General features: G+C 37.7%; 5 protein-coding genes across 7 annotated transcripts; 2 read left to right on the top strand and 3 right to left on the bottom strand.

Annotated features, from left to right (window-relative positions):
* Positions 1–262: 262 nt before the first annotated feature.
* LOC112181217 lies at positions 263–745 on the bottom strand. The gene is made up of 2 exons (XM_024319653.1): positions 573–745; positions 263–506 (listed from the first exon to the last, which is right to left on the bottom strand). Exons 1-2 carry the CDS (start codon positions 743–745, stop codon positions 263–265), a joined length of 417 nt encoding a protein of 138 aa, XP_024175421.1.
* A 3,296-nt stretch (positions 746–4,041) lies between these two features.
* On the bottom strand, positions 4,042–4,887 carry LOC112181218 (NAC domain-containing protein 83-like). Its single transcript, XM_024319654.1, has one exon. The coding sequence runs from the start codon at positions 4,885–4,887 to the stop codon at positions 4,042–4,044; it is 846 nt and encodes a 281-aa protein (XP_024175422.1).
* A 4,041-nt stretch (positions 4,888–8,928) lies between these two features.
* On the top strand, positions 8,929–13,760 carry LOC112181233 (sister chromatid cohesion 1 protein 1). Of its 3 annotated transcripts, XM_024319670.2 has the most exons (19): positions 8,929–9,092; positions 9,274–9,342; positions 9,443–9,501; positions 9,586–9,630; positions 9,737–9,756; positions 9,855–9,934; positions 10,026–10,152; positions 10,767–10,845; positions 10,957–11,038; positions 11,282–11,609; positions 11,710–11,869; positions 11,957–12,030; positions 12,132–12,312; positions 12,415–12,493; positions 12,612–12,742; positions 12,835–12,919; positions 13,092–13,204; positions 13,286–13,373; positions 13,461–13,760. In XM_024319670.2, exons 1-18 carry the CDS (start codon positions 9,040–9,042, stop codon positions 13,366–13,368), a joined length of 1,848 nt encoding a protein of 615 aa, XP_024175438.1. In that variant the 5' UTR covers positions 8,929–9,039; the 3' UTR covers positions 13,369–13,373; positions 13,461–13,760. The 3 variants fall into 3 exon arrangements, with proteins under 3 accessions (XP_024175438.1, XP_040368222.1, XP_040368220.1); XM_040512288.1 differs by lacking the exon at positions 8,929–9,092 and having other exon boundaries at positions 9,110–9,342; positions 13,286–13,389; positions 13,450–13,760; XM_040512286.1 differs by lacking the exon at positions 8,929–9,092 and having other exon boundaries at positions 9,110–9,342.
* A 48-nt stretch (positions 13,761–13,808) lies between these two features.
* Positions 13,809–17,055, bottom strand: LOC112181215. Its single transcript, XM_040512289.1, has 5 exons — positions 16,922–17,055; positions 16,624–16,782; positions 14,760–14,819; positions 14,200–14,660; positions 13,809–14,100 (listed from the first exon to the last, which is right to left on the bottom strand). Exons 2-4 carry the CDS (start codon positions 16,630–16,632, stop codon positions 14,322–14,324), a joined length of 408 nt encoding a protein of 135 aa, XP_040368223.1. The 5' UTR covers positions 16,633–16,782; positions 16,922–17,055; the 3' UTR covers positions 13,809–14,100; positions 14,200–14,321.
* Positions 17,056–19,713: 2,658 nt separating this feature from the next.
* Positions 19,714–21,363, top strand: LOC112181214 (pentatricopeptide repeat-containing protein At5g65560). The gene is made up of 2 exons (XM_024319651.2): positions 19,714–19,828; positions 20,238–21,363. Exon 2 carries the CDS (start codon positions 20,244–20,246, stop codon positions 21,141–21,143), a length of 900 nt encoding a protein of 299 aa, XP_024175419.1. The 5' UTR covers positions 19,714–19,828; positions 20,238–20,243; the 3' UTR covers positions 21,144–21,363.
* The last annotated feature ends 311 nt before the right edge of the window (positions 21,364–21,674 follow it).

Genomic DNA, 21,674 nt, shown 5'->3' on the forward strand with positions numbered 1-21,674 from the left:
AGAATTGCTCTGATTACCTATGGGATTTATGCTACTCGAGTTGAGATGTGTGTTTTGTGAATTGGAGACTGATGTTGATTTGGGGAGCAGGGTGGCTCCAGGAGCATAAGGATGAATTGATTGAGGAGTGTAAATTTTCTTTCTACAGGTTTTGGGTAGTTCATTTTAGGGGAAGTTCTGCCAAATTTTTGGAAGAATTTCTTCTAAGGTGGACCCCGCAGGGCCACTTCGGATTTCAGGGTGAAATCCGGGGCGGGACCTGTCAGTCATGGTCTCTAAACACCCCACCTAAACCCGAGTGACCTGAAACTTGATAGAATGCAGCATCAACATTCAGTTTTACAAAACCCATTGGAGGCTTCTTCCACCTGGGAATCAGGCTAGCAGCCAAACCCGACCGGGTAGAAGAAAGAGCAGCTTTATACTCTTCCAACCAACCCAAAGTCAGTGGGACAATCTGTGAAGCTTGTTGAAAATCGCCCTCCCAAACCTTAGCATTTCTATTCCTCCAAGTAGCCCACAGAATCATCAAGAAAGAGGCAAAGATCTGGGGGTATGACTAAGAGACTAACAGGAGCCAATCTGCAACACTTGTAGGGGCCAAAAATAATGGGAGGTTGGCACCTTGAAACAAACTAGAAGCATGGGGACAATCACGAACCGCATGAAGAGGAGTCTCTATTTCTTCGTCACAAAGTGGGCATTGGGTATCCAAATCAATACCACGTTCACTAGCTTGCCCCATCTTCTTTGCTATATATGTATATATATTTTTTTATTATCTTCTAGCTCTAATCTTCCAAGCTAGTGTTGAAGTTCCTAATTATATGGGATTGGTGATGAATATGAAACTGAAACTGCTGGTGAAAATAAAACGGACAGCACTAATCTGGATTACATTAGCTGCAAGATATGATATAGAAATTATAATTTTATTGTAATTTCACCAACATATAGTTTATTAAATTCAAACAGGGAAGACTTGTTAGGGCCTAACTAGTTTAGGGTTTAGGGATTTTTAACTTTTTTTTACATTTATGTATGTACGACATTATAGTTTAATTTTGTTTGATTCAAGGAAATATTATTAAACTCAATCAATAGAGTACAATGCATGCCAACACTATCCCCAAAAGAAGATCAACATCCAACGCAACTAAGTTGCTTACCGCATATCATATAGCCAAGGAGGACAACTGCCTTACGGTACATAAATTGGATCATCTTTAATGCCTTTCTTGCTAGACCATGAGCTATTTGGTTGGCTTTTTTGCACACATGCTTCTAAATTATTACTTCAACCTCCTGCAGCAACAAACAGATTCCGTTAATCAAAAAAAAAAAAAAAAGACTCCCTTTAAGACAACTTATTAAAATATCTAAGCCAGTTTAAGATAATTAATTAATAATACTAAGAGCATCTCCTTCAATTTCCAACTGTGCTATGCCCAGCCGTTTACTACGACACTACAGTTTCATAATATGAATATTTTGATTTTAAATCATTTTCTAAAAACAATATTCACAAATAAAAATCGATTATTCATGAAATTATATCAAACAGATGGACGATTGATCATAAAAGTGTTAATCTTCAACAAATTTGCCTATTATTCGATATAAATATATGAACTGATAATTTCCCATTTAGAAACTTTGCTTTTGATAAGGTTTTTTTAAAAGTATATTTAAAAAATGGACGGTTCCAATTATACGGTAAAATTTATACAAACAGTACACATTCAATCTGCTGGTCTAGTTTCATTCACTTAAAAACTTCTACGGTCTAAATGATTTCTATAACTGCAGGCCAAATCCAATGCACCGAAGCCTAACCAGAGAAAGAAATGGTGAAGAACCACAATCCAACTTATGCATCAGGTGAAGTCTACAGCTATATTGAATACAACTTGAGTAGAAAGGAGCACTACCAAAAATAATTCATTTATGATACCCACTAAAATACTCATCTTGGTCTTTTTCTTTGCGGACACATTTGGTTTTGGAAATTTTTTTTCCCTTTTGGTTTCTAGCATTAGAGAAACCCTTTAACTTTTTTCTTTTTTTTATTCATGAATGCTAATTCTAGTTTGGTTAATCTTTTATTGCAACAGAACTCAGCGTTGAAGAAATCTGAAAATGGACACAAGTATGATTTGCGCAAGCTAGTAAGTGCAGTGGCATTCCCTTTTGAAAGCTTTTTTATTTATTTATTGGGGAAATTACTGGTCACTCCCTGTACTTTTAGGGAGTCGACAGTTCAGTCCCTGCTATCCTAATTTCGACAAGTTACTCCTCAGACTTTCAAATCTCACACAATTTGATCCAAAATGACTATTTTGCCCCTCCCTTCCTCTTTTTGTTTTTTATTTTTCTCTCCTCTCCCCTCCTTTCTTCTAAAATTCATAATTAATTCATACGAACTCCGATATTTGCGTTCCATATATGTACGAGATCGTATCGATGAGCTCCACAACTTTTATGAAGAAAGTTTTTCCAAATATTGTATGTATAAAAAGTCAATTTTCACAACCGCTCCAAATAACATTCGTTTCGAAAATCCACTTTCTTCTAAAATTCATAATTAATTCATACAAACTCTAATTTTTGCGTTCCATATATGCACAAGATTGTATCAACGAGCTCTACAACTTTCATGAAGAAAGTTGTTCCAAATTTTGTACGTATAAAAAGTCATTTTCACTACCCCCCCTAAATAACGTTCGTTTCGAAAATCTCCTTTCTTCTAAAATTCATAATTAATTCATACAAACTCCGATTTTTGCGTTCCATATATGTACGAGATCGTATCGATGAGCTCTAAAAATTTTATGAAGGAAGTTTTTTCAAATTTTGTATGTATAAACAGTCAATTTTCACGACCCCCCACCCCCCCAACCACAAAATAACACACACACACACACACTCTCTCTCATTATGCACATTTCAACCCAAGAAATATCAAATATTTGAATTATGAATATTGAGACTATTTCATAAGTATTTGTACGAGAAATTCGGTTTCGTATCAATTTTAGTTTCGAAATGAACGTTATTTAGGGGGGGTCGTGAAAATTGACTTTTTATACATACAAAATTTGGAAAAACTTTCTTCATAAAAATTGTAGAGATCATCGATACGATCTCGTACATATATGGAACGCAAATAGTGGAGTTCGTATGAATTAATTATGAATTTTAGAAGAAAGGAGATTTTTGAAATTAACGTTATTTAGGGGGGGGTTGTGAAAATTGACTTTTTATACATACAAAATTTGGAAAAACTTTCTTCATAAAAATTATAGAGATCCTCGATACGATCTCGTACATATATGGAACGCAAATATCGGAGTTCGTATGAATTAATTATGAATTTTAGAAGAAAGGAGATTTTCGAAACGAACGTTATTTAGGGGGGTAGTGAAAATGACTTTTTATACGTACAAAATTTGGAACAACTTTCTTCATGAAAGTTGTAAAGCTCGTTGATACAATCTTGTGCATATATGGAACGCAAAAATCAGAGTTTGTATGAATTAATTATGAATTTTAGAAGAAAGTGGATTTTCGAAACGAATGTTATTTGGAGCGGTCGTGAAAATTGACTTTTTATACATACAAAATTTGGAAAAACTTTCTTCATAAAAGTTGTGGAGCTCATCGATACGATCTCGTACATATATGGAACGCAAATATCAGAGTTCGTATGAATTAATTATGAATTTTAGAAGAAAGGAGGGGAGAGGAGAGAAAAATAAAAAACAAAAAGAGGAAGGGAGGGGCAAAATAGTCATTTTGGACCAAATTGTGTGAGATTTGAAAGTCTGAGGAGTAACTTGTCGAAATTAGGATAGCAGGGACTGAACTGTCGACGCCCTAAAAGTACAGGGAGTGACCAGTAATTTCCCCTTATTTATTTTATTTTACCTTCATAAGACCATGTCTGTAACCTCTCGTACATGTTATAAACTACCTATTTTCATTATGAACTGATTTCAGTTGATTGAAAAATAACTACTAGTCTTTATTCCTGTAATTCACTCAATTACTACCTATTTGTTGTAATATATCATCCCACAGAAAATCTTCCTCCGGTATTCCATGATCGTCTCCAATACCCATTTGTTGTAACATTTCCTCCCAGAGGAAATCTTCCTCCGGTAGTGGAATAAGCATTCCATGATCGTCGCCTGATTGAACCTCGGAAACAAAGTGTTGGAGTCCCCCATTCTGCTCCCCCATTCGTTGTCGCTTAGCTTGAGGTTGCTCCTTGTTTGTGTTGTCTCCATCATCACAGGCATAATTGTTTTCAAGAACGTCTTCCTCTTCACGTTGTTTTCTCCTCTTTTTGATCTTGGCTTTGGGTTCACCATTTTTTCGTAGCAGACAAAGAACATAGTCTTCCACCTTTTGTTTCTTGTCTCTGAGTGATGGATCAAGGTAGAATTCATACAATATCCAACAACCGTTGTGCTCCGATGCTTGGTTCTTGTAAGTAAGTCTTTTCTTCAAGCCAACCACACGACTAGTCTCCAGAGATTTTACTGGCTTGCCGGAGTCGTCGCCCTTCCAGGTGCCATTGCCAACGGTCCGGTGTATGCGTGTGTCTGTGGAACTCATCGTCTTGTGTTGGGTGAAGAAGTAGATGTCCTTGTTGAGCCTCAAGTCGTTTGGTCTTCTGGTCTTGTAGGCTTCCCATATCTCCCACGGTTCTTGGTGACCGTAGAGGTCGCAGTCGAACACCACGCGGTTTCTGCCGGGCACCATCTCTCCGCTCAACATGGGCTTAAGGTAGAAGAGAACTAGTTCGTCCTCCATGGGGCAGAACCTCTCTCCAGGAAGTTGATCATTGCCTCGGCTCTCCTCCACTGCAAACTGTTGCTGCATATTTCTTGCTTTTCTTGGTTTGGGAAAGACTTGTTTGAGGAAAGAAGATATGAGTAGCTAGGGTTTCGATGGATGAATTTATAAAAACTAATGACTAGGGCTTCGGTGATTTATAGAAACTAGGGTTTTAATGCAACCACAGTCGGGTGGAATCTAAATTCCTTTCTGGGTTTGAGTTTGGTTTTTCTGGGTTGGAATTTGGGTTACAGAAACAGAGAATAGAATTGAAGGAGAGAGAGAGAGAGAGAGAGAGAGAGAGAGAGAAAGAGAAATTGCAATTGTGAATTGTGAGCGAGTGAAGTGGAATTTTATAGAAAGATTGGAAATATTACCGTTGGTTTGCCGCGTGTGGCGGTTCACGCGGTTTGTTTGTGTTTGGATGGAGCTCTTTTGTTATGGGTATTGGCCTTTTTCTTTGTCTTGCATATGAACTGGGTCTTGCTTTTGCTAAGCTGATTAAATATTTTATTTACAATCTTTTTAAATAATTCTGCTTTTTCTTTTCTTTTCTTTTGAGGAAAAAAAAAAAGCAGAATTATTTAAAAAAGATTGTAAATAAAATATTTAATTCTGCTTTTTCAAGTTACTTATTAAAGGCATTTGTTTAAATATTTTGCATTTGTTTTGGCTCCAACTATTAAAGGCTTACTCATAGTGATTTTTAACATTATTAAGTGGGCAACTTGCGCATTGTTTCGATAGTGGTTCAAGACAAAAACAAGATTTGTCTTATTGGAAAAACATTATTAATAATCATTTTGATTAGTATTAGGACTAATTGTTAACAGTCACACACCAACTCCCACGTGTGTCCACAGTGTTTGTAATGCATTGTATGGAGAACGTCTTCCATGCTCCGAGCTTCCCATGCTCGTCTTGTCTGGGAGCCCATTTCGTTGTTAGAACAGAGGGAATTGGGTTGATATAAAAAGGCAAGTATGAGCCTGGGTGTCTTTAGTTCCAGGAAGGCCATCCCTTAAAAGGCAACTGGGATGACCTTGAACTAGGTTCATCTAACCCTTTCAAATTAAGTTAAACTTGTTGTGGCTGTGTGATTTTGCCAAAACTATGATCACAGGTTCTGTCAATAACTTTCCAATCTAGTTAATTTTTGTCCAAATAATAGTTATTTGAAGAATAGGATTCAACCTGAGGAAAAGCATAGGCTGTACTAGTATGGTCATATTCCAGGCTTAGTGAATTAGTGAATGCCAAGATTACAAACACTAGATGGATCTTTGTCCTGGCTACTCTTTCTCCGAAGGCTACGAGGGTCATTACCCTAAGCCTACTCTGAGTCTGCCCTGTAGGTATGATTCTATTCCATATATAGTTCAAACGGAGAGAATGAATTTTTCTATAAAATACTTTGCCTGACTTTGAAGACTAAGGTAGTTATGTCCGTTATGGGTGGTAAAGTATCACATTTCTATTGAAGCATGGCGCTAGCTGTAGGGTTACCAAGTTCAGGCATTCTAATAGGAAACATTATGAAATGCATCCCTCATGTATTTGGTCTATAAATGCACAACTAATTTTTTATTTTTTTATTTTTTTTTGAATAAACGCTCCAATAATTTCACCCGTAGAAAGAACAAAATAATTTTCAAAACAGAAACAAAACCTCTTGAATGGGATGAAGCTTAGATTCATAATTTAGAGTGACAGAAATACAAATTAATCCGTCGCCAATGTTATTTGGTTGCTGGCCAGGCCCTATTCCACCGGAAAGTTCTTTCATTTTATTATATCCTTTTAGACCAGAAGGTAGTTGTTTGTTGATCTTTTTGTCAGTTAATTCAACTTATGTTAATTTCTTCTTTTATCTTTTGGTTGAGGTTTCTTCATGTATTGTAGAGATGCTTCTTATTTTTCTACTGGTGTAGACCGCTTCTCACAGATTGCATTTTCTTTTTATGGAGTAAAACTTTGGTCCTTCGTGAGGAAAGAATAAATGCTAATCAAGTCTCTCTTTATATATACAGATGTAGCACTAGGATGAAGGCATAACAACACTGATTCATCTGGCTTCGGCTTGATGGAAGGGGTTGTCATATGGCCCAGACGTATTACCAAGAAAGGCCTATCGAAGCAGACATTGACTATGTATAAGCATGGTTTTTCTAACCCAGTGGACATTTCACTATTGGTATTCATATACGCTCTTGAAGGAATGTCATTTAACGGTAGTGGTATTTTACCCTCAATCACTAATTTCACTGTCTCTAAGCACTAATTTCACTGTCTCTTTAACTGTTCCTAGATTCAAACATGAGTACATGCTTTTTTCCTCATACCAAAGATTTGTTTCTTATACATTAGCTTGTCAGGTACACCAGATGATGGGCATTTACTCAATAACTAGTTTGCCTCCACATGATGTTCTTTTTGCCTTTGTTCCACATGATAGTCATTTATCCAATCACCAGTTTTTTGTTGTAATCAAATTATGAATATGTTATCGATCTTATTTACTAAACTTTTTAGTTTGTACTTTTTAGGTAATGATCCTTACTTTTGTTTGTTCTCATTGAAACATCTAACAGGCACCCATTTAAGGCAACAAAGAAGTTCCAAGCTCTTGAAGAACGTGTCCATCTCATGCTATGCAATGTTCCCCAATCTGGACGAGCTACTTTTCATTGGCCAGTCAGAGGTACCTATATTTGGTCTTAAGGATTCGTTCATCTAATTACTTCTTCTCCTTGATGCTCCTAAAAGTAGAAACTTCCATTGGGGACTTTTTGGAAGCAAAAGACCCCACTGCCCAGTTATTTATCGATATGATAGGGGCCTGGGAGGATAGTTGAGAAATTACATTAAGTTTTTGATGTTCAGCTGGCAAACATTGAGAAAGTAATGTGACAGAGTGCAGTTTTGGCAAGGCACAAAAATTTGTCGAGTGTTATATATTGAGGTTAATGGAGTCTGAATCATATATGACTGCAGTTACTCTCTATCTTCTAGTTTGGCCAATCTTCTCTCTAGTATCTTGTCCATGAGTGAAAGGAATATGCATAAGAATAGCAATGCTGTTATGGAGAAAAAGCGTTTCCTAGCTAAGTTTTAAGAGAACTCTAGCAGATAACGGATGCTGGAAAATTGCAAAAGCAAGAACAAACTAATCTTGGATATCTGCAATGGAGGCTGATTACTAAGAGAATAACTATGTGATTCTAACTTGCTCAAAAAGTCTTCAATTCATTAAAGATAACTAGCTGATTGCAATGGATAGTTGTAGTGTTTCAATCACTATGAGATGCTGGCTGAATATTCAGAGTGTTTCAATGACTAAAGCTCGGACTCCTGGATCAAATCATTTTTCCTCAACTCAAGTTTGGCTCAATTTTTTAACAACTTCAAACTTGACTCATTTTAGTTTTTGCCTCGTACTTCAGTTTAACTCGTACAAAATGTTAAGCAATAACAAAAGTTCAAACAAAATACCAAAAATACTAATAGCAACAATATTGGTGACTTGGTGAGTGATCTTTTTAAACATAGAAATACAAAATAAACTAAAAACTGCCTATATATTACAATACATGTCAAGCTTGAGCATAAGCTTTTCTAGAATTTATGAGTATATGTATTGTAGTTCAGCTCTGCTCGGTTATTTTTATTGATTTCATGCTCTGACTCATTTTTATGTGGATTCCAACCCCAACCTCTTAGCATCCACTGTAAAAAAAAAAAAAGTTTTACAGTAAGTTTAGGTAGGTGCTGGTTAAGCCTAGGTCCTATAGGCCTTGAAGAGTCTTCACTCTTCACAGGCTTCATCCGGCACCGTGCAAAACGGAGAATGGTAATAAAGTGAAGCAAATGCTCCCGTGGGTCCCATTGCAATTAAAAAATCACCAGTAGTTACAGTCTTTTACTCCAACCATTTTCACCCCAAACCTCCCAACCCGCACACCTGTCTGTTACAAGAGCTGGTAGCACGCAGATATTGCATGCAGCCACGGTCATTGTATCATTCCACAGGGTCACACGCCTTTCTCACTCTCTCCCTCTCTCTGCTGTGGCGCTCATCAAGTTGGTTATATATAGCAACACTCCCTCACTCCTTCTTCTTCTTCTTCTTCTTCTCGATTTCATTTTCCGGTGAGCGGTGGTGGTGCCGTACACACTCTCACCACTTGACTTGGGAAAATGTTCTACTCTCACAGCCTCCTTGCTCGGAAAGAGCCGCTCGGCCAAATCTGGTATAAAGTACTCCTTCTCTGTTTCTTTATTTATATATAGACTCTGCATCTTCTCTCTGTTTCTGCATAATTAATTTGGCTCGAAACTCTTCGAAAATGCAATGCTCTCTCTTTGTTTCAATTATTTCTTCATAGATTCTCTGTTCCGAGTCAACTCGTTCTCTGTTTTTGTGTATGCAAGGATGGCCGCCACCATGCACGCCAAGATGAACCGCAGGAATCTCAACCAGATCGACCTCATCAGAATCTGGTATACCAACTCCCTCCCTCTCTCTCTAACTCTTCTTTTCGTTTTCATTTTTCAATTTCGACTGTGCATATTCGGTGTTGATGCAATTTTGATTTTGCAGCGAAGAGATTCTGAATCCAAGAGCTCCTATGGCTCTCCGACTCTCCAGTATTCTCATGGGTATGCAACTTCCACTTATTTACAGCACTCGCTCTCTTTGTCAATTTCTTCTCTGCTTCTAAATACCTGAACCTCTGTTTTCAGGTGGAGTCGTCATCGTCTACGAACGTAAAGTGAAGCTCCTATTTGGTACCCTTCCCCTTCTTCTCCTTCTTCTTTTTTTGTTGCTGAAATTTTTACAAAATCAACCTTGTGTTCCAACGATTTCTGACGTTTATTTTCAATTTCCACACAGATGATGTGCACCGTCTTCTGGTAATTTCGGTTTTCTTAACTATTTTTCTCAGTTAATAAGGGAACCCTTATTATTCTGTGTTAACTTAATTTAATCGATTCCAATTTTGTGTTCTAAGGATCAATTAAACGAAGCATGGAAGAAGGTGAAATCCAACACAGACTCCACTATCCTACCCAAACGGAGAGCTCAGGCCAAGTCAGTACAACGCTGCGTTTCTTTATTTTATTGCATTTAGGGAGCAGGGATATTATTGTCAATTCCTGAATCTCACTGTGGGTTTTTGCAGGAAAGAAGCAATAACTCTGCCTGAGGCTGAGCATGAAGATACAGATCTTGTTGGTGACATCGAGCAGTCTCTTGATTTCTCTCACCATGCCACGCTTTTCCACCAGCAAACCGGCTATTTTCTCATGGTAAATGACCTTAATGGGCTCTACTTTCCTGGAGATTCCTGTGAATCAGTAGCAGCTACGGCTAGTATGTGTTTGTGTGCTTTTAATATTCAACTGAAATACACCACCAATCCCCCAACGCCTCTTTAAACCCCATTTTGTTTTATCGTAATGAATGCCTGAGATAGTTTTCCGGCCGGCTACAGTGAGATTAGCCTGCTAATGGAGCTGTTTATATTTTGTTGATGGGGCACCAAAGATGTTTGATGAAATGCTCAAATGAGCGCATTCAGGCTTTAAAATGCCTCGTAGTTTGTTTTTTTAGTAATTTGCCATGAATACTCTTAATAAGAGATTACTTTGAAACTCTGTAGTGAAGAAAAGTAGTTGAATAGAAGCACGTCTCCCTCTCTATTAGATTTAACCACCTGGTAGGCTACATCGTTAGTTCTTTTATTACAGTTTTGATGCACCATGGCTCACCCTTATGCTGATCTAGTTACCACAGCAAGAACAAATGATACTTGTTTCCACTATTGTGCCTCGTATGAAATGCATAAAGAAACTTCATGCGTAATGGAATCTTTGCAATATCTCATGGAGATTTTCTACCCTATCTTTTTCTGTGCTTGAAGCAATTGGATAGTGTAGATGTGGGAGAAACACTTAACGATAATGCAGTGGAGGGAGATCAACATCAGAACTTACATCAAGGTCCTTTCTTATTCATTTAGTCTACCTTCTTCAGTTACTTTTAATTGTGACCACACATATCCATAATCTGTTCATCTGCTAAATTAACCCACCCCTCTCTCTCGCAATCAGCTGATCCTGAGGATATCACATTGCCTAAATGTTATGATCCATCAGATGCACATGCAGATTTGTTCAACTGTCGCTTTGAGAGGTGAATCATTACCACGACACAGTATAGATAAACTTTTGATTTTTGATTCCCATTCCTGAAGGTTGAGCAAAACAAAGTGTTCATGCTTTTGTGTTTCCATGTGCCTTTTTCATTGGAGTTTGCAAACTCTGCACCCAGCTAATTTTATGCCCTTTCATTCCTATTATGACAGATACTTAATCAGTCTGTTGCAAGAATCATTATCGTATTCTTATTTATTATTGTCTTTGGATGATATGGCAGATTTGAAATTGAGGGAGATGACGTAGACCTCACATCAGGAGAGCCCACACATATTCGACCACCTTCTCCAAATTATCTAATACCTTCTCCACCTCGTCAAGACCAGCATCAGGAAAGACAGCAGGCTAATAATGTGTTTGATGAAGTGCTGCAGATGCAAGATGTTCAAGAGAATGCTCAACAGAGGCAGAGGCCTATAAGGAGGAGAAAGAGAAAAACACCTGCCTCTGTAATGGATAATGACCAAACAATCCATCCTGCTCATGTGTACCAATCTTGGCTTCAAGATACTTCAGATATAGTTTCAAGAAGACGAAGAAACCAAAAGGTTTGTTCCTGATCGAGTCCAAGTATATCCTTCAGTGGAGGAGTTAAGCATACTCATGTACATTCCATGTACTGTCCTCATTTTGTTCTCTTTGTTGCAGCCCAAGAACATAATGTCTACTATGAAGATTGGTAAACTCATGGAGCAGCCAGCTAGTGTTCTCATGGGTCGTTTATTTAAACCCGGAAGTGGAGAAACATATTATCCAGCTCCTCTCTTAGAGCTATTCAAGGAAAAACATACCCATGACTCACCTTCAGGTCAGTATCATAGTTTGTAATTTGAGAACTTTTACATGAATAATTCAAGTAACAGAAGGAGGGTCTTAATTATGGTTTTGTTTGCAGCATTAACCTCGCCACCTCTGCCTCCAGAACCATCATCATGGTCACCACCTGAAAAACAAACTTATCACGACCCGGTGAGATATTTAAGTCAATACAGCTACTTTTAGTTTACTTATTTTTCAGGAAATTATAACTAAGTTTATGTCTGAAAAGTTAAAATATGTTAAATGTGAAGCCTGTTGAAGATTTTCTTAGTGGAGGTGGCTCCCAGTCATTTGTAACCCCCACAGAACAGATACGGACAAATTTAGTTAACAATGACGTAACACTACAACCTGAACTCATGGATAAACTGAAAGCCAATCCTAATGGCATGAAAGGAGCTGATACCAACCCGGCAACACCAAGAAATTCTGGTACACATGATTTCTACGTCTCTCCTCTCTCATTTCTCTAGATATTGAAGTATTTATGTTTCACTTATGTACATTAATCGCCAACTAATTTTTTTCTTACAGGCGATGAGAGAAGATCCATCCTGAGCTCCTCATCTGGAAAGGGAGTTAACAGAAACAGTTCAGAAGTCAATTCTGGACGGTTAGCATGTTTTTTATCCAAATCGATAAGAAGTGTTATTTTCTTTTTCTTTTCTTTTTTTGTTTTTGTTGCTTCAGTGTACTAGTGATTGGAGTACTGATTGTCAGAGATCCAACAGGAAGAGGCGTTATTCATCTATACATAGCAATGATGGACTTGAACCAGTATTAGAGGATAATGGATGTCAGCATTCTGATCCAAACTTCAACGTAATAAGGTTATCTGGAAATGGCCCAACACCTGAGCATGGTAAAATTTACCTGTTGATGCAGCATATTAGCTATGGTTTTATAATCTTTATTTGATGGAGAGTTCAATGACTGTCATGTCTATATTTGCAGAATTATTGATGGAAACTGGACCGACACAGACACAACAACCTATCATCAATCAACCACTGGAAAAAGTGACTGATGCCATTCGAATGTATGTTTGTCTCACACCTCTGTTAGATTGTCTGGTCAATAAGTAGCTTTGATCTGATTGCATTATGTTCTTGTTCTCAAATGTATGCTTATCTCAAAGGTCTGTTAGATTGCCCAGTCCTTAATTAGTTTTGATCTGACTGCAATTTTTCCTTGTACTGGAATTCTTTCAGGGAACTGAAATCCCATTTTGAAATACCGGGTGGCCCTCAAGTAGAATCCCTGAACAAACTGACTGCTGGAATGAATCGAAGAGGAGCGGCTATGCTTTTCTATCAAACTTGTGGTAGGAATCCATACTATCTTTCCCTTCCTGCTTATGTTATGCGCTTGTTCTTACGAACTGCTTGTGTTCTGTCATCTGCAGTTCTTGCTACTCGTGATTTCGTAAAAGTTAAACAAATTGCCCCTTATGAGGATGTTCTCATTACTAGAGGACCAAATATGTGATAGAGGTAAAATTATCTACACTTGTATATCCTTACTGCCTTCAGTCATTGACATGTTAACGACACTGACCTAAATGTACAATTCTATAACAGAGCTCGTGCTGGAATGAGGAAAGTGATGCTGGTTATTGAAGAAAGTTGACATTGCTCCTTACGTGGAAGCTGATGCTAGTGTTGGTCTAATTATCCTTTTTTGAGTTCTAATTTTGAAAGATTAGATACACCTGATCTAATTATCCTATTTATGGTGTAGTCAGTATTTAAGAACTGCTACTTTATTGCAATGGGCTGATTGCTGTTCTTCCGGCAGCTCCATTGTGATTCAGTTATGCGTTAGATATTCGGAAGTAGTTTTAATGGTCTTGTTTGATATAGTTCAGTATAATTGATCAATGGGTGGTGCACAACTGAAAGTCTAAAACAAGCTTGGGCTGGGTGCCACCTGAGCTCTATACTAGTTTCCTTTTACAAAGTACATCGGTACAGATAGAATGATCAAATAGAAATTGCAACAAGAGTATATACACCACAATCCATTTTCCTTTCAATTTTCAAATTTCAAGTGCCATCGTATGCATTACCGTCCAGATATTATACGCCATAACAGAGCATTACCAGAGCCTCTTCAAAGTTCAAATATGGTTGGCAACGAGTTTTCCTCACAGAGCATCACCAGAGCGTCGACAAGTATAGTTGGCAACCAGTTTTCCTCAATCTAATCCCAATCGACACACTAGAATATGTTGATAAAAAAAAAAAATTAAAAAAAGGAAAAAAAAAACAAAAAAAACACAAACTAGAATATGAGCAGCAAGATGAATCTACGTTATACCTTTTGTCTGAAGTATGTAATCGAAGCATATACCCGAATCTAACAGGATGAATATATGGTGCGGTATATCTTTTGTCTGAAATGGAGGTTCTCTAGTCTCTACAGTCTACACATCAGATTCACTACTCTGGGTAAATTTCAGTAAACAGTGGCAATCTCCTTCTTCTAGTAGAAGGACCATAGACAAGACTCAGCAAAGCAGTGCCGGATGCATCCACATCTTCCTTCGATGAAGGTATTTCAGTTGAAGGCAAGACAACCTCAATGCCATCATCTTGGGGTGACCAGTCCTTGCAGCTGATGACAGTAATCGGGGTCTCAATGGTGTTATTTGGCTTTGGCGATGAGGCTAATGCTGCTACTGCTGCTGCTTCTCTGGATGCCATGACCTGATAGGTAAAGTGGGACTTCAGGCTGGGGGTGCATAATCCTGAGCTACTTGTAGCCTCGCACATCTGTGCCTGGGCAACAATAACAGAACAAACACACAGTAGCAATTTAAGTAGCTGAATATGTCAAAATTTGGCAACTAATTAGCGCTTATCCGACTGCACGCTAACCTCGGATTTGTTCTTGGCAGGGAAAGAAGTTGGATGCAGATTTTCTTTTCCATAGACAAACTGCAAGAAAATTAATGTTTGGTCAAGTCATTAAAAAAACAAACAATTTGCTTGCACAACTGAACAAATCATCTCAACACACCGATCAGATTAGAGGAAAGTATAAAAGCAGCATAATAACATAATCACAAAACCATCAAAGGTACCAAAAAACAAACTCATCGACATATTCAGCATTTAGAGAAGGCTCAAAAATTTCAGAGTCAATATTATGTTTGTGTACAGAACCGACTTTTATAACTAAAGAAATTGTTTTACAACTGCACTGACTACTAAAATAAATACAATGACACTACCTCATTGACTGACACTTAAATCTCCTAATGAGTACATAAAAGTGGCAGTGCATTAGTAGTTTCTTTCCTATAATGATGGCACATAACCTAATATTTGTTTACTTCAGTGAAAGCAGGTTAACTTTCCTTAACTTCCTTATCAATTCTAGTCAAGGTACAAATGATTTCCTAATTTGAGCACCAGCCAACAACTTAATGTTAAGTTGTGACCAAGTAGAAATTACTTCAGCAGTAAGAGCTTTCATTTTCTATTAGCTTTCTTTCAATCTTAAAAGGCTGAATCAGTCAATCCCAAGATCATATGATGATAAAAGTGGCAAACCATTTTCTACAGCAAGCAACCTAACTAAACATAAGAACATATTACAGTACTGCCTCATCTATTGTGATAACAGTGCAACTGACCCAACCAATTCTTTGTTCATTTTTTAAAATCCAAAGAAAAATACAGCAGTTGTATTTAGAGTTCAAACACATCCCCTGATAATCAGTATGCAAGAAGAAACTAGCTGAACCTGACGAGTACAAGTCTCTTACTTGAACCTAGTCTTTTTCCAAACCAAGCTGAAACTTTAGCCACCTATTTGTAACTATATATCCTCTATCCGTCTTCTATGTAAATGATCTGCGGAAGAAACTAAATTTTTCTCATACATCATTTCACAAGTCAAAACAAGCTCTTATGGCCCACCAACCTGACTAACCACAGTATTGTCAGAGTCTCAAGTATCACAATCTTATTGCTTGTATGTCATGCTCTTTGATGCAGCAAAGTAACAGCTTTGAGCAACAGTACAATCATGCAAATATTACTGTTCGATTAGTTTTAAAGTTTAAATGGCAGTTCTCAAGTGCAAGCTTAAGAAGCTTCAAGAGTTTAAGAACACTACATAAATCAAAATGCACAAGATAAAAGGTCCAATGGAAACACTGGTAACCTATTTCTAACTATCCTCTTCTTCACTGTTAACAAACGAGTGGTAAAAACTAAAGTTGTATCTCATAAATAATTCATTTAACAAGTCAATTTGAGTCCTTAAGGGACCATCAGTTTGACTAACCATAGCATCTGACGTCTGAAGGAATCAAATTTTACATGCTGCAATGTTGTTTACTTGTATATAGAGATCCTCTAGAGGCAGCAAGTAACAACCTTTTCTGCTTGACTATGTTTTTACTGAGCATAACATCTACTCAAGAGTATACTCTTCCTAAACTGTTGTTGTTTCTCGTACATTCATTTCAGAAGTCGAAACTGACCATAGCAGCATCTGATATCTCAGGGAAATGTGAAAGTTGCAACTGTTAAGCTCAAGGTGGTGAACCATATTAGTTCAAGTGCAAGAACCCTAAACTCACTCAAGTTTGCATCTTGCAGATCTAAAAGTCTCACACCACCAAGTGTACCTAAGCAATATCCTAGATCCCCAACCAAAACAAAACAAAAATTCACACAAAGGACCTTGCACCAATTGTTAAAAGAAGCAATGAAAATTGACAATAATTACTTGGACCATTTTTCTTTCAAACACAAACAATAGCTTTCGGCAACCGAAACGCCGTCCTCCGTCTGCGGCGCGATCAGATTCTGCAGAGGCGCGAGCGGCGATACTTGAAGACGTCGATCGGCGACTGAGAACCTCGCAAATGCTGCTCCATCACTCAGTCTGCGCAAAAAACAAGCACATCGTCACCAGATTGAAATCAATTTTCCCGCCAAAACTCGGATTTTTCTGAGAAAAGAGAGCAATTATCGAGAAAACCTAACGAAGAAGATAGAAATGGCTTGTGATTAGGGATTCGTACCAAGTACAGACGACAGAATTAGGTCTCGGACGAAAATCGTAGACGACGAAGAGAGGGCTACATATAACAATGGTGAAGAAGTGGAGGGTCATATGAGTGCAAGGAAAGCGAGAAATGAGTCTCGACAAAGATAGTTTCACATAGTTTTGGATCACATTCATGGCCTTTTTGTTTTTGTTTTTTTTTTTTTTTATATATCAAATCAACAATTGTGTTACGTTAACTAACTCATAATCTCTCACTTACAAAAATGAGACTTATGTTACTAAATGACATTTTAAGTCTCTTAAAGAACCTAGATTTTTCGTAACAAATGCAGCTGTCTAGTTTTTTTTCTTTTCTTGTTTTGCTCAAAAGAGTTTCACTCTTTTTTTTTACAATTATGTCTGTTTTTCGCAAAGTGGATTCCGCCAATTTTTTTTTTTTTTTTTTAAGATTTTCGACGCTTGACGAAACTTTGTTTCTATTGTGAAATGTTTTCACTATTATTTGGCATCAAAGCACGATTCATTTGCTCCATGGTAGAAGATATGGCTGTCAATGGGTTGTGTCGGGTCAAAGTATTTGTTGTGTCGCAAGAGACAAACCCAAACCCAACCCATTTAATAATCGTGTCAAAAATTTAAACTCAAACCCAACCTGTTTATTAAACGAGTTACCTGTTTCCAACCTGCTTAACCCATTTAATAAAGGGGAAATTCCCACTTACACATTTTCTAGGGGGGTAATTCCCACTCACCCAAACTATTTTCAAAATGCCGGAAATGGACATCATAGCTGCAACCTTTCTTGTCGATACCCATCACATGAGTGTCTTTGTTTTATATTCTCAACTTTTGTAGCTCCTTGTGTAAAGAGTTGTAAATTTTTTTTTTTTGTTGTTCCTTTTTGCATGTTTCTTTGTCTAGTTATGCATGACAAGTCGTTCATACTTGCATGCTTCTTCCACTTGTTCTCTGGAATCACCACCTTACGGTGGAGTTTGTACAAAGCTAGCTGAAGACTAGTATAAGAGGAAAAACAGATAGCAAATGGAGTACGTTGGAGAAGAAAAAATCTCAGTACCCATTGCTTTCCTTTGTAAACACTTTCAGTATCAATAAAGCCCTTTGTTCATAATATCATCTGTTCATATACTTTCTACTTATTAACACCACATTCATCCATACATAACCCACAACAATAATCTGTAGCTGTAATATGGAGCAGTAGCTGTTCATGATTAGCAGTAGCTGTGGTGACACTTTATTCATGTTCGTGTGAAGCAAACTAGCATTCAACCAGTGTTTTCTATTGCAACTCCATAGAAGACTGTACAGTTTGTACTAGCACGTTCAAGTAGGTTCATCTTACTTTTTATTTTCCGGTTTTCTTAGTAGACTTCTAGTCCAAAATAGGGAAACACTGAGATAATTATGCTATTATATTGCTAAACAGACGATCATATTATCTTTAAGGATTCCTGTTTTAATTAACATGCATGCCAAGATAACTAATAAAATTAGTCAGGGAACCTCTGAGTCTAAGAACCTCTGTTTCTGCTCTTGTTTGGCCCAATAGGTTGGCTTTGTATGCAGTTTTAGCTTTACACTTTTCAAGAAGTTCATTTCTCAAGCAAGAAGATCAAGATGAACAGCTCAACATAGTTTTCTCAGCAATTGGCAAGAAGAAACGAAGCAGCCATCCAAGAGGCAAGAGGCAAGAAAAAGCCAAAATAACATTCAGCTTGAGACAAGCAAGGAATTCCTCAAAAAGATAAGGACATCGATGTCTTTTCACAGCAAAGAGTTGTGTAACCGGGCAACTTTCGCTAGTACTGGGGCAAATGGGAAATATCCCTTTAATAAATAGGTTGTGTCGTGTTAGATAAAATGACCCATTTAAGGGTTAACAATGCGACCCATTTAACTAAAAAAATTCATAAATTGATTAAATTTGCTCAAAACTCCACAAGACGAGGAATTTAAATAATTATATATAACTCATAAATAATTAAATCCAATAATTATAAAGCAAATCCTATGATCAAATACTCCCAACGTCCAAAATTTCAAAAGAAGTATAACATAATCGGGTTATCCAGGTTCACTTCATGTTGGTAGGTTGACCCGTGATCGACCCATTTATTAAATGGGTCATGATGGGTTGACCCACGGCCGACCCACTTTTTAATCGTGCGAGTTCAACCTACTTTATTTAGTACGGATTTCGAGTCGTGTTATCGGGTCGTGTCGGAATTGACAGCCCTAGTAAAAGACAGGAAAATTCAATGATTTTTTTTTTTTATAAAAACTCTTTGACCAGCATCGTTGAGGTTGGCCATGTTGAACTTCTCCCTTAGACAGTTATCTGCCATGAAGCGGGTGAATCTTGTTTTGATGCCAAATAATTGTAGAAGCATTACACCATAGAAACAAGGTTTTAAACGCAAACACGGGCACACTCATAAGAAACTTCTCTAATTGTGGTTTTTTTTATTGATGGTCTGAATGAAATTTACCATCAAAGAGGTATCTTATATATGCATTAAAATAATTATATTCAGATTTCAACTAATAACTTATTCATTTTACATAAGACAAGGAAACCTTTAATTCAAAGAAAATCCACCAAAGTTGTATTTGATTTACAAATTTCCTCATATCCTTTTTCAAGTCTTTTTTTTTAGATTCGAAAAATCCTCGTAGATTAGTTTTGAGGTAAAAAATAAAAATAAATAAATAGTAGGACTTAAAAGTGGCCTTCGAACCATCAAGCGGACCATATAATTATAGTATCTTCCTTTCTAGGACAAAATATCTTCTTATTTGGACATTTTCAGTTCTCGGCACTGTTCTCTCTCCTCCCGGAGCAAAACGCAGCGTTTCAACCCTCCAGAGCTCCGCCGCCGCCGATCACCAGAGAAAGGTCAGTGAGCTTTCGTCCCATATCATCACCTCTTCTACTTAGGAACTCTAGCACAGATTATTGCTCTAATTCTCGCACAGTAGCTACTAGTTAACTTAAATTTGTTTCTAATAGGCAACTGAAAACCTAACTTCACTTTTGCTCATTTCTCCTTTCCTTTTGTGAGACCAAGACCATCGTCGTCTCCTTTTGGAAACCCTGAAAGAGATTATTGAGCTAATTCGTGAAACCCTGAAAGAGATTTAGCTTGTTTCATATAGAAAACCTCACTTCATTTCCATGATTTTGTTTACTTTCCTTTTCTACACTCTGTTTCAGTAATGTTCTGATTGTTTGATTTCAATTAGAAACCCTAAATTTACTTCCCTGATTAAGTTCGAATTTAATTTCTGCTGCTATTAAACTACAGGGAACAATGGCGAGTTCTAGTTCCCCCAATTCTTCTGTCCGTGTCATCAAGAAATATGCAGTGGAGGGTCTTAAGGACAAGGCCTTGAAAGAACACTTGAACATGATTCGGGACAAAGACTCCCTTCACAAATATGGGGCAAAGCTGTACAAATCTATAGCAAAATTCGCCATCGTTGATGAAGCCCTAGAGCAGCTAATTAAGGTTCACTCTGAGCCGCCCACCCGCACTATGGTCATTGGGAACAATCAAGTAATGTCATACACTTGTTCTCGCAATTCTTCTGCTGATGACCTCAAGAAACATGCAATGGAGGTTTTCAAGGATGCGACCAAAGATTGTGAGGACAAGGACATCAAAGAAAAATTTGACATGATTCAGGACTACAGTTCCCTTGAGAAATCTGCGTTTATGTTCTTCAATTCTATGGTGAATTCCGGCTTCCTTGACGAAGCTGAAGAGCTCCTTAAGAAGGCCATACTGCCTGTTGTGGCGGTCCACACCTATGTCATTGGGGTTGGGGTCGCTTCCGGCAATACCAATGCTGCTCTCAAGGCCTTTCAGCACATGTCAGCCTCTGGGGTTGCTCCAAACTCCTATACTTATGCAGTTTTGATCAAGGGACTCACGGCTGACCCCAACTACTGTGGAGATGCCAAGAAGTTCTTGCTTGAGATGATGGACAAGGGTATGAGGCCCAATGCTGCTACCTACACTGCTGTGATAGAGGGTTTTGCAATGCAGGAGGACAAGGCAGCTGAGGAGGAGGGCAAACAGTTGGTGGAGTTGATGATGCATAAGGGGTTTGTGCCAAATGCAAAGGCTATGATGGAAGTTCTAAAGGGAAGGCCAAAACCTTTAATTAGAAGGGTGATCAACATTGCGCTTTCCAAGTTGAAGGGCTGATGCTTTGCTTAATCGATGTAATGCCAGCAGCTTGAGGATTAGGGTGTTTAAGATATGGGGTAGCTAGTGACCATAGGAAATCGTGTAGGCTTGAGTTTCAGTAGGGGGATTTGCTGCCATTCACTTTCATTGTGAATGCGACATTGCAGTAGTGTGAGTGCTGACATTGAATTTGAAATCATGTAGGATTGGTTTTCAATATGGGATATGGACATATGCTGCTGTTCTCTTTGATTTTGAATGATGACATCTAAGTATTTAGCAGTGTGCTAATTCCTTTAATATCTGTTTCTTTCATTCTGGTATTCTGCACGCATTCACCTATCTTTTTTTTTCTTTTAGTTGATGAATTTTTTAAATCATAAGAAACTCTGCTGTTCACGTGTTGGGCATGAAGATATGGTGGTGTTAATCCCACTGATACACCAGTTTAAGTCCCGTCTTCTGCATTGTAGAGTTAGCCTCCTTAGGGAGCTTTGATGGTGTAGGTACTAGACCACTTCCCTTCTTTTGCTTGTGTTTGAAATGATA

This window comes from Rosa chinensis, unplaced genomic scaffold (assembly GCF_002994745.2).
Source record: "Rosa chinensis cultivar Old Blush unplaced genomic scaffold, RchiOBHm-V2 RchiOBHmChr0c11, whole genome shotgun sequence".
Taxonomy (NCBI): Eukaryota; Viridiplantae; Streptophyta; class Magnoliopsida; order Rosales; family Rosaceae; genus Rosa; species Rosa chinensis.

Excerpts from the sequence above, each read along its gene's own strand:
- LOC112181217 (XM_024319653.1), bottom strand. The coding sequence starts at position 745 with ATGGGGCAAGCTAGTGAACGTGGTATTGATTTGGATACCCAATGCCCA. Across the intron at positions 507-572 it reads AGTGTTGCAGATTGGCTCCT|GAATAGAAATGCTAAGGTTT; the intron begins GTTAGTCTCTTA and ends GGCTACTTGGAG.
- LOC112181218 (XM_024319654.1), bottom strand. The coding sequence starts at position 4,887 with ATGCAGCAACAGTTTGCAGTGGAGGAGAGCCGAGGCAATGATCAACTT.
- LOC112181233 (XM_040512288.1), top strand. The coding sequence starts at position 9,194 with ATGCTCTCTCTTTGTTTCAATTATTTCTTCATAGATTCTCTGTTCCGA. Across the intron at positions 11,039-11,281 it reads TTCAACTGTCGCTTTGAGAG|ATTTGAAATTGAGGGAGATG; the intron begins GTGAATCATTAC and ends ATGATATGGCAG. Across the intron at positions 13,205-13,285 it reads GCTTTTCTATCAAACTTGTG|TTCTTGCTACTCGTGATTTC; the intron begins GTAGGAATCCAT and ends TGTCATCTGCAG.
- LOC112181215 (XM_040512289.1), bottom strand. Across the intron at positions 14,661-14,759 it reads CTGCCAAGAACAAATCCGAG|GCACAGATGTGCGAGGCTAC; the intron begins GTTAGCGTGCAG and ends ATTGTTGCCCAG.
- LOC112181214 (XM_024319651.2), top strand. The coding sequence starts at position 20,244 with ATGGCGAGTTCTAGTTCCCCCAATTCTTCTGTCCGTGTCATCAAGAAA.